Source organism: Leuciscus leuciscus, assembly GCF_965113295.1.
Source record: "Leuciscus leuciscus genome assembly, contig: HAP1_SCAFFOLD_352, whole genome shotgun sequence".
In the NCBI taxonomy this organism is placed as follows: Eukaryota; Metazoa; Chordata; class Actinopteri; order Cypriniformes; family Leuciscidae; genus Leuciscus; species Leuciscus leuciscus.
In genome coordinates this window covers 67,266-78,731 of record NW_028118386.1, presented here as the reverse complement: position 1 = coordinate 78,731, position 11,466 = coordinate 67,266, and the positions used below count along the sequence as shown (strand labels likewise).

General features: G+C 38.8%; 1 protein-coding gene across 1 annotated transcript; it reads left to right on the top strand.

The window, feature by feature from the left end:
• Nucleotides 1-6,185: 6,185 nt before the first annotated feature.
• On the top strand, nucleotides 6,186-8,498 carry LOC309491560 (uncharacterized protein; the record flags this gene model as incomplete). The annotated part of the gene is made up of 5 exons (XM_082190618.1): nucleotides 6,186-6,248; nucleotides 6,470-6,584; nucleotides 6,902-7,174; nucleotides 7,313-7,486; nucleotides 7,572-8,498. 5 exons carry the CDS (start codon nucleotides 6,186-6,188, stop codon nucleotides 7,760-7,762), a joined length of 816 nt encoding a protein of 271 aa, XP_082046744.1. The 3' UTR covers nucleotides 7,763-8,498.
• Nucleotides 8,499-11,466: the final 2,968 nt, after the last annotated feature.

Below are 11,466 nucleotides of genomic sequence, written 5' to 3'. Positions count from 1 at the left end.
AAAATCTGAAAATTCGTCGATATTTACTTTTTTGCGCAGCAGTTTGTGTAGCCAGTTCAAATTAAAATTTTGGTGTTCAACTTTGCGTTTTAAAAAGACAACAACCGTTCATTTTTCGTTTTTCAATTACGGGTTAAAAAAGGAAAAACGAATGGACACAAAAGTAGCCTACATGGATCGTTTGGACAGAATACGAGACAGAGTTCTTTATTAAATTCATAAAAGAAACAATAATTAGCCTATAGGAATACTGGATTCTAAATCTCAAAGAAATGCCACAATCAAAACATATGTTTTCCAGGTAAATAAGTGTTTTATTCTCATTCTGACCAAGACATTTGTGCATTGCAATAAACTTATGATCACTTTGAACTTTTTTAATCATTATTTATTTATTGGAAAAAACTTTTTCAAGCTTCAATCAGTGGTCATATAAATAAATTATTACGTTTTTTTAACATGTAACACTGTCTACGGTACCAGTCACCTTTTGAAAGTAGCTTTGCACTTCAAATAACGATTGGATCGATTATATTGTTACGCCACCAGATGGCGACAAATGACTTTTAAAAAAACATTTGTCATTGAATCGTTCATTCAGGAGATTCGTTAAAAAATGCTGATTCATCTATGAAGCAAGTGTATTTGATTGAGGAATTGAATCATTCATTCAAACCAAAGTTTTTTTTTTTTTTTTTTTATAATTCAGATTAATTAAACATTTTTAATAGACTTCAGCAATTAACATAAATTATGTTATTTTGTTTAGTTGTTTGTTCAGAATCGTGATCTCTATTTTTATTCTCAGTTTATCCAGAATTGTGTAGCTCTAATACATAGCTTGTGTATGTATCATTGTGTTCTATTTAAAGTAATGTATAGCCTAGAAGGTAGGGCCCGAAAGTGACTCAAGCCCAGGGGCCTCCACCAACCTAAGTCCTGCCCTGCATGTTCTCTCATCAGCAGTTTGCACTGAGACATTTATGGAAAAACAGGTCATTCTGAAGATCTCAAATTCAACTCCAATGGCTACCGACTTTGACATCTTCTCCCCAATATCATTTCCTGATCCCAGAAGTGTTCCCTTGGATTAATGGGCTAAACATTGCACAGGCTTAATTCTAAACAGTATGGAAGCCGTTGTAGCCCTCTTTGCGTATAGATTTAGACTGAATGTCAAACAATATCCTGTATGTTTAATGGCCAGGTCCCCCAAATACACCAGTGTATAGTGTATGAGTGAAGTTTACACATTGTTTATTTCCTTTGATATGTATTCTAAGGAGTGGTAACAAAGTTTGTACAAACATCCCAAAATGTATCCATTTAGAACATTTTACTTCAGTGTAGTATATTGTTTAATTTGATCCGTTTTACTGTTCTCTTTTGTTCTCTTTTACTGAACTCTTCTCACAGAGCGGAAACATCACAGCAGACAGCTTCCGGAAAAGCTTCTTGGAGTGGGAAGCTGTCCGATTCGAAGTGGACAAATTATGCCAGGAGGACCACTTTGACTGCCCAGCGTGCAACCCAGACATGCTTGCAGTATCCGTTGATGGAAACCGTAAGCACTACAGATTCAAGAGTGCAGCAAGGTACTGTGTGTGCATTGACGGTCCATTACTTTGAAAGTAACTGCTGTGAATTCAAAATCATATGAATATTTAAAGTTAAAGGTGCTGTAAGCGATGCCGGGAGTCGTAACTTCTTGTTGACATTCGAATTGTTGTCAAACAAAACGGAGGCTAGCTAGACCCTCCCTTCTCCTCATCCCGTCTCCTCCCTCCTCCCCTCCCTTCCGGCATAAAGGAAAGTCAAAGTAGTCATTACAAACAAAGTTAAGTTTTACTGATACTTCATTCAATGTGTAATGTCGCCAAGTTAGATAAAGGGTTTTATATATTGCAGAACAGAATGCAGAAAAAGAGAAACATTATTTTAAAATCGTTTTGCCACCTGAAGCTATAACTATAGCTCCCATACAAGGACGCAATAATAGCAAGATAACGTAGCTTCGCGTTTCCCAGTGAGCATAAACAACGGCGGCGGCGTAAACAAATTTAGTCAAAGTTGTCAACAGCCTATAAATGAACATTCAAATTCATAACAAACAGTGGATGAAAACAATCATTCACACAAATTGTCGCCCTACTGTGAATTTGCTTGATCATTTACAATAGAGATTGAGCTCTGCTAGAAACATATATGTTGTATTCACCAAAGTTAACGCTGACTGCATAGTTCTAGCTAATTACATCCTTGTGTTGGTTTGGCGAACATTAACGTCAATTTAGAAAGAAATATGGATTTACCTGTTCTGCAAAAACAGAGCAACTGAATGTGGATCGGAAGCCCTTCTGCCCGGCGGAGTTCTCCCACCTTTAAAAGGTTTTTCCGATGTAAATTCGGGACTTCACGTGTTCCTTATCCTTGTCCCTCTTCTTTGCAATTTGTTCATCGGAATGTCGTGTTTCGGCCATAATTCAAACTTCCCTCTTCATGCTTCTCTCTCCTCCACACACCCACTTCATGTGCACGCGCACTAACCCCCTAAACCCCACCCTCAAATACTTCTTGTCGGTGATTGGCTGGAACACTGTTTGTTGTGTTTCGTGGTGCGGGTGAGCCCAGTTTCTTTTTGTTGCCGTTTGTGGAGCCTGTGGTGTCTACAGAGACCGTGTTTTTTTACAGTGTGTTCAGGGGACAGGCAGCTAGCGGATAGTGAGGAGATGTTTGCTGTATGTGACAAAAAAATGTTTGGCCTAAAAAACGCGTGGCATCGCTTACAGCACCTTTAATATGTATCTCTTTTATTTAGATCGGAGGAAAAAGCCATCTTTGATGGCGTGTTCATCGCGAATGATGATGACGTTGCAAAATTCGTGGACTATGTCCATACCTCGACCAGTCATGTAAACTTGCACAACTTCACTATATTTACCTATAAAACACCACGTCCTACAGAGTACTTTGTTTGAACAAGTTTGGACTGTTCATCTTCCATGTTTTAGGTCTCTGGAAGAGGTGTCTGTGGAGGGCAATGGTCATCGGCGCATGAAACGTCTCAGAAGTCCTCAGGAAAAACAGACGAGGAGGGCCTGGAACTCGCTGTATGTCGTCATGGGGTTCTCCTTCGTGCCCTCAATATGTTCAGGGGGGAGATTTTTGCCTACCCCCTGTACCTACAAAAGCAAATGGCCTGTAAGCCAGTTACATTTTTTGCAATGGATGTGGCATGCAAATACTGGCCTTACCTCCAGAGAGTGACAGAGAAATGCCCTGAGCTTCAGGATCTCCTCACCATGAGGCCATTTCTTTCTGTTTTTCATGCCAAAGCTCATGATTTCAAATGTGAGGTAAGAAAAAATGATTGTCCATGACATTTTCTTTCCCTGAAATCCTGCATAAGATTGTTGCCACTTAGGTTTTCTTTTTTTGTTTTCTTTTCTAAAGGTAAAATGGAGTGGAGCATATCAGGAGGGGGCTGGTTCGACTCTTGGGGAAGAGGTGGAGCAGTGCAACGCCTTCCTCTCGAGGATTGCTGTTACGACAAAGCACATGTCAAAAGCAGGTAAGGTAACCAGTCAATTTTGATCCTGATGACAATGGTGAGCCACTTTGAGCTCATGCATATATGCTGACTCTGAAAATATAAAGCTCAGAATATTCAACATAAATGGATGGATCGATTACAATACCATCATCCTATTTTATTTGATGTGAGGATAATAAGGAAGGGCAGTGCAATATTAAAAAATACACATCGATTCTTTAGAATCGCGTGGAAAGACAGTATGTCACGTTATAAAAAGGCCCTAAAAGCGGCCAGGGCTGAGCACCTCCGCAAACTAATAGAAAACAAGCAAAACAATCCAAGGTTTTTATTTAACACCGTGGCTAGACTAACAAATAAACAGACGTCACCCGAACAAAATATCCCGTTACAGTTCAGTAGTAATGATTTCATGAACTTCTTCACTGAGAAAATAGAAAGCATCAGAACCACAATTGTAAACGTTCAATCTTCAATCGCGCCTTATAATTCAGCTTCAATTATCACCCCGCAAGAACAATTACAGTGCTTTACTACTATAGAACAAAAAGAGTTAAATAAACTTATCACTTCATCTAAAACAACAACATGTTTATTAGATCCTATACCAACTAAACTACTGAAAGAAGTGTTACCTGTAGTGGAAGAGCCTCTCCTCAATATTATTAACTCGTCTTTATCTTTAGGTCATGTTCCAAGAACATTTAAACTGGCAGTTATAAAACCTCTCATTAAGAAACCACAATTAGATCATAATAATCTAGCAAATTATAGACCCATTTCAAATCTTCCATTTATGTCTAAAATATTAGAAACTGGGCTCTTTCTTGCAACAAAATGATATCTATGAAAAGTTTCAGTCTGGATTCAGACCGCATCATAGCACTGAAACTGCGCTCGTTAAAATCACAAATGATTTACTTTTAGCTTCTGACCAAGGCTGTATCTCAATACTAGTTTTACATGATCTTAGTGCTGCGTTCGATACTATAGATCACACAATACTCTTAGATCGACTACAAAATTATACTGGTGTTCAAGGACAAGCACTAAGCTGGTTCAAATCATACCTATCTGACCGCTACCATTTTGTCTATTTAAATGGAGAAAAATCGATCATAACTCCAGTAAACTATGGAGTGCCGCAGGGATCTGTATTAGGCCCTCTGTTATTTTCAATATATATGATGCCACTTGGAAATATTATAAGGAAACATGGAATTAGTTTCCATTGTTATGCTGATGACACTCAAATATATATTTCATCACGGCCGGATGAAAACGCAAAATTTTCCAAATTGACAGAGTGTGTTAAAGATATAAAAGATTGGATGACGCGTAATTTTCTTTTATTAAATCCAGACAAGACAGAGGTAATACTTATCGGTTCAAAAAACCGCCCACAAAACCTCGCACAATACAACTTTAACATCATAGGATGTCCTGTTACATTATCCTCTACAGTAAAAGACCTGGGTGTTATACTCGATTGCAACCTGTCTTTTGAAAATCATATTTCATATGTTACAAAAACAGCCTTTTTCCACCTTAGAAACATTGCTAAGCTACGTAATATGCTATCAGTTTCTGATGCAGAAAAGTTAGTTCATGCATTCATGACCTCGAGACTGGATTACTGTAATGCTTTATTAGCTGGTTGTCCTGCATCCTCAATAAACAAGCTAGTTAGTCCAAAATGCCGCCGCTAGAGTTCTTACGAGATCAAGAAAATATGATCATATAACACCGATTTTATCATCACTGCATTGGTTACTTATAAAGTTCCGTATTAATTATAAGATATTGCTACTGACTTATAAAGCCCTAAACGGCTTAGCTCCAGTCTATTTAACGGATCTTCTATCACCCTATAATCCATCGCGCTCTTTAAGATCACTAAATTCAAGGCTTTTGGTCATACCTAGGATATCCAGAACCACCAAAGGAGGGAGAGCATTTTCACATTTGGCTCCAAAACTCTGGAATAGTCTTCCTGATACTGTTCGTTGCTCAGACTCGCTCTCCCAGTTTAAAACTAGATTAAAGTCGCATCTCTTCAGCCAGGCATTCATATAATCCCACAGTTCAAACTACAATCCGGCCTCTAGCTCATAAATGCCAGAGGAGAACTGGCCCCCGACTGAGCCTGGGTTCTCCCAAGGTTTTTTTTTTTCTCCATTAGGTCACCTGATGGAGTTTTAGGACACCATTTGGTCACTTGATGGAGTTTTTCGGTTCCTTGCCACTGTTGCCTTTGGCTTGCTCAGTTGGGGATATTTTGGGGATATTTAATTTAATTTTATCAATCAATAAATTCCTCTTGAAACAAACTTTGTTGTATTATTTTAATTTAATACTGTGAAGCTGCTTTGATACAATCTGTATTGTGAAAAGCGCTATACAAATAAACTTGACTTGACTTGACTATTTCTTCACTATCCTGTGCTATTTACCTAACCCTTTCATGGGACAGTAATCAAATGGCACAAGACAGCAGATTAATAGTTCCATAGTACTGTAAGTTATTATCTCTGAAAAGTTTGTGATTCAAGTCTGCACAGTTTCTTCTCCTACTGCTACTGGAAAGAAAGGTGATAATCTCATATTTTTTATTTTTGCAGGACGCATAGACATGCGCTGGAACCAACAAAAGTTTGACAACTTGGCTTCTACCCTTGCCCGCCGATATCGGAAGGTAAAGACACCAGTTTTCCCTTATGCAAAAATGCATAGCGATATTGTAAAATAAAATATTAAATGTTCATACCATATATATTGATAGTCCACGTATATACGAATATACTGTATATTTAATTAGTGTTGTATGTGGTTTTCTAATAGTGAAGGTACTTCACAATCCTTATCAACAATTGTCAAAGTTGTAGGCGTTTCCCTCATTGTCATTTATGTTTGAAGGCCAAAATAGCCCTGCAATGCCAGTTGCATAACCTGGAGGCCATGAAAACGGTAATGGACATCTCAGACAGTCAACTGGAGAGGTGGATCTTTGATGTCAATGAGTGGGCAGAAGGTAGGATATACTGTTTTATACTGTTTGATATGGTGCTTGATGTATCACTTCTGACTAAGCTTGGCTGCAATTCCAAAGAGGCTCATTGTAATCGTAGTCAAAGAGCACATACTCTGATTGCTGATGACGTGTGGACAAGATTATCCCCATGGGGACAATAAAGAACCTAACTATACTCAAATTTAGCTACAAGTGTAGCCTCTCAGTTACAGAGAAATATGAAAAGATTGTTGAGGCTTTATTTTGCTCATACACCAAAAATATTTTTTCATGGAATCAAGAAGCATATTTCTTATCTCTTCATTTCTTCCTCTCAGCAACAACATCCCCAAATGATGCTGATGTTGCCGCTGTTGCCAGCCCAATAGAGGAGCTGGTGGCAAGTGTTAAGAGGAGGTCCCAGCGTCTTTATAAGGACAGTGACGGATGCAAAGGACGTGCCCGAATCCGCCGAAAGATCAGGGAGGAAAAAAAAATCTTAAATTCTGTAGTGGAGAAGTATAACACCTTGGTTCCTAATGCAGAAAAACTGACATTGGACACCATTCTATCTGACGAGATTGTTTGGCCATGGCAGCTTACACACGGTGGTATGTACACAATTCCGTTGACTTTGTGAAATAGTCACATAGTAGGACAAAATCTGTCATGCCTCGATTGTAACCCCAGAAAATATTGAAATACTAATCTTAATTACAACCGACTTATGTTTCATCTATGTATTTCAGACTCTGTAGATCTAAGGACAAAGAGGAAGGCGTTCGACATTGTGATGGCAGTAAGGAGACTTGAGCAGGAGAAGAGGATTCTTATTGCAGAGATGAACAAGCATTGGAAGTCTCTTTGCACCCGTGCAGACACCCTGAAGCAGATGTCATCCCAGCTTTCTAATGTGACATCAGGTATGTATTTGTTATACTTGGCATACATTACAATGTTTCTGAATGTTTCTGATTAATAGAGGCTCAATGTGTTTTAACATGTAAGGTGAGACGTGGGGCCTGCTTCAAGATGGTATCCGAGGTCTACAGAGCTTGACGATGAAGAACAAGGAAGCAAGCAACAGCCTGGCAAAGCATGCAAAGAAATGTTATGTTCAAGTTCTGACTGAAACCGAAATTAACTTCGATAGTGATTCTGAGGAGTACCATACCAGCAGTGACTCTGAGCAAGACTAAACATGGCCAGAGTCCTTTTTTATGCGGTTGTGTGCTGGGGAGGCAGCATTAAGAAGAGGGCCGCTGGGACAGGTTGGTAAGGAAAGCTGGCTCTGTGTTTGGCATGGAGCTGAGGTTAATCATTTAACAAACTGAGGATAATTTGCAGTAGCAGTCTTCTGTCATGCTCAAAAACGAGGAGGTCATTTGTCCCCAGGGCAAACCAGCAACTCAATGTCACAGAAAAGGTTAGGGGAGAAATGGACTTTTCAGCATGAGTCTCACCCTGCGCCAACCATCACATCACTTTGTCTATTGTCTAGTATCCACTATCCATTTCACTGTCTTACAGGCTACATTAGCCCCTCTACACATTCTGGGCTGTGGTCCCAACATTTACCCCTGTTGGCTTGTATAATCTTTTTTTTATTTTTTATAAATATATTTAAGTTTCTGTTGTTCTATTTATTTGATCTTCTTTGTATTGTTTTTGTTAAGCAATACTATTACACTCTTTTTTTCCATAGTCATATTAAACATGCACAGCTTTGCACTGATTAAATCCCTGCAATGTTTACTTTTGCACTACCACCACTGCAAATCACTCCATAGCGGCCCATCATGTATCACAGGGTCAGTCCCTACCAGGCCTTTGTAATCACTCGACATGCTCTTCACTTTTTGCATTTGTGATTTTTGTTATGTGTCTGAGCTATGTGTGTTGTTTTTGTATAAGCTAATAAATGCCTAAAATGTGGTGTGTCGTCTTAAGTACAGTGTTTATACTAGGGGGAAGAAGACATTTCATCATGACAGTTTCCTCCATCTCCTAGATACATCTTACATGGATACACAGATAACATTTATTCATGAGATCATATGGTTTATATGTATTTCTTTAATGTTATTATTTCTGTCTTATTGCCAGGGAAGCTGGATTGCTTTGTTTATTGATATTTTTAGAACTATAATGCTACATCTATCAACATTTATTTAGATGTTATCATGGTATTCATTACATTATTTTAATTATGTCATTTCAGTATTATTATTGGTGAAACATTACAGTATGCAGTCAGACAGAACACTACAATGTGGGCTGAGCGGGTCACATATGAATCCCATATCCCTCAATGCAGGTCAGGGGGTCTTTAACGCCAGTATAGCTTCAATGTACATATTTAATCAGTGGTTTTGTCACCAGCAACAACACTTTGCTCAGTTTTGAACTTTTCGAGTGTAGTTGAAGCCCATTCACAGCAGACAGCAGAAAAACAGAGTCGTCGAACAAGTCCACCCACCCAGCCCGGAAGAACTACAAGTAACACTAGCTTTGTAACTGTGTTCTGTGGGTGTCTCTAGTTGAAGTTGTAGTTTCAAAATATATTGGTATATTTCTCATAAGTAGAAGTTGGCAGTGTAGAATTTTGGATATACCCTGTTTTTGGGGGGGATGGGGAACACACTGGTCTCATCAGATTTTAAAAATTGAATCGTTAAATAAGTCAAAATAGCTTATTACCACATTTGACAGTGCTTACAGTGGTTAAACATTGGAGACCATATCTGCATGACAGCTAAGGTCCAGAGCTTTCTATAAGAGCTGGTCCTATGTGTGTAGCACATTCTGTTGCTAAATGACAAGCCTGTACAAACATGTACTGGGTTCAAGGTTCAGAGCAGAGGTCAATAATTCAAATCAGGAGTAATGTATCCTCTTCAGACTGACATATGTTACTGTTGAGGTTTGAGACCTTTCCAATGATGTGCTTGCTATAGTCCTATGACAACGTTTACATTTTTACATATCATGAAGCCCATTTTGCAGGCGATAGCCTCCTTTATTGTCCCCAGAGGGATATTTGCCTTGAGTTCAAATACTTCACACATAAAACTTAACATATTATTTTATCATACATCCGACATATACTTACAATAAAAAACAACATAAACAAAGTGATATGTAGCCAGACTGAAGCACATCAAAGCCACAGTCTATTGCTCATCTTTCAACCTACACACAACCCTATATGCATTATGTCATGAAGCTATTGCACAACCGCTGCAGCCTTAAGCAACATTATTAAAATGTTTAATTGAGGTAAATTTAAATTAGGCCTATAGTTTAGAAATATTTAGTTTACATTGGGATCCCCTATATCTTATGCCTGAGGATAAGAGCTCATACTTGGCATGGAGAATAAAGATAGAGTAAGGGTTAGGGTTAGAATAAGTGGGGACTGAGTGTATTTCATGAATAATGCAACATTTTCCTGACAATTAAGACCAGAGGCCTTTGATCATGAAGACATAGGCCAGATTAAACAGCACATCAGGCCACATGTGGCCCACCTTGCACAGCCAGGCCTTAGATTTCCTACCACTGTCATAGGCCTTAGTAAACCGCCCACAGTCAAGTCACTCCGGGGTGACCAGATTGATGTCCTCAGTGTCCTGGCACGTTCCATATTGTCAGGGAAACATAGGAAACCTACATCTCCCTGGTTTTATGACAAGAAAACATTAGACTTTTAAATTATATTGATGGTCAGGCTGGAAATGTTCCTGGCTTTAACGATTTCTCAGGCTCATGTCTCCGGTCTTTCTGATCTCTGAAGTCTGATGTCCTTATGCACATAATGTATGTTGATTGTTGACACAGAGGATGAAAAAATTATTTGTGTGAATTCAATTCACTTTTTTGTCATAGTTCTTTCTTGACCTGAAAAATCATACAAGCCTACAACTTTGCTTTTTTTGCAAAAAAAACACAAAAAAACCCCCACCAATAGCCTACTTTTATAGCACTTTCATCTCAATACTGATTATGATGTTGTAATAAATTAAATAGCCTACTGCAGAAATTTAAAGAACGCACTTCTGCGTTTAGACAAACAACGCGCTTCTCGCGTACATAAAGAACGCACTTCTGCGTTTAAAGCCACAATATGTAACTTTTTTGCTTTAAAAATAGCAAAAATCACTATATCTATGTTATATATATTTTTTAGTTGTGTACTTACATTATCCCGACTGTTTCCAACAACTTTCAAACCAGGAGAAATGTGTAATTTCATTCGAGAAACGTCCCGTTTCTTTATTTCCGTTTTGTCGCCGTCAATGGCGTCATATCCGCGTTGTCCCTGGTTTCCGCTCGTACTGCCATGGCAACCAGAGCTATGAACCAGAGCCCTCTGTCATCAAACTACGCCTTTGTTATTGTAAATAGGTTAACGACCCCTAGTGCCGAAAAATTCCATACTGTACATTTAACGCGCTTCTCGCATACATAAAGAGCGCACTTCTGCGTTTAGACAAACAACGCGCTTCTCGCATACATAAAGAACGCACTTCTGCGTTTAGACAAACAACGCGCTTCTCGCGTACATAAAGAACGCACTTCTGCGTTTAACGCGCTTCTCGCGTACATAAAGAACGCACTTCTGCGTTTAGACAAACAACGCGCTTCTCGCGTACATAAAGAGACAAACAACAGACAAAGACACTTTACTTCTCAACAATCACACTCCTTGCATTCAGACAGACAGCAGACAAGACGAGCACTCTCTCCTGCATGCAGACAGACAAAACACTTAATGCATGCTTTTTGTTCTTTTTGTAATCGTTCTTTTTGGTGGGGTCTCTTATCTAAAGCCATGACCAATCAGACGCCTGCCAGGAGCCGCACAAAACAAATATAAGCAAAAACTGCTTACCTCTTTTTT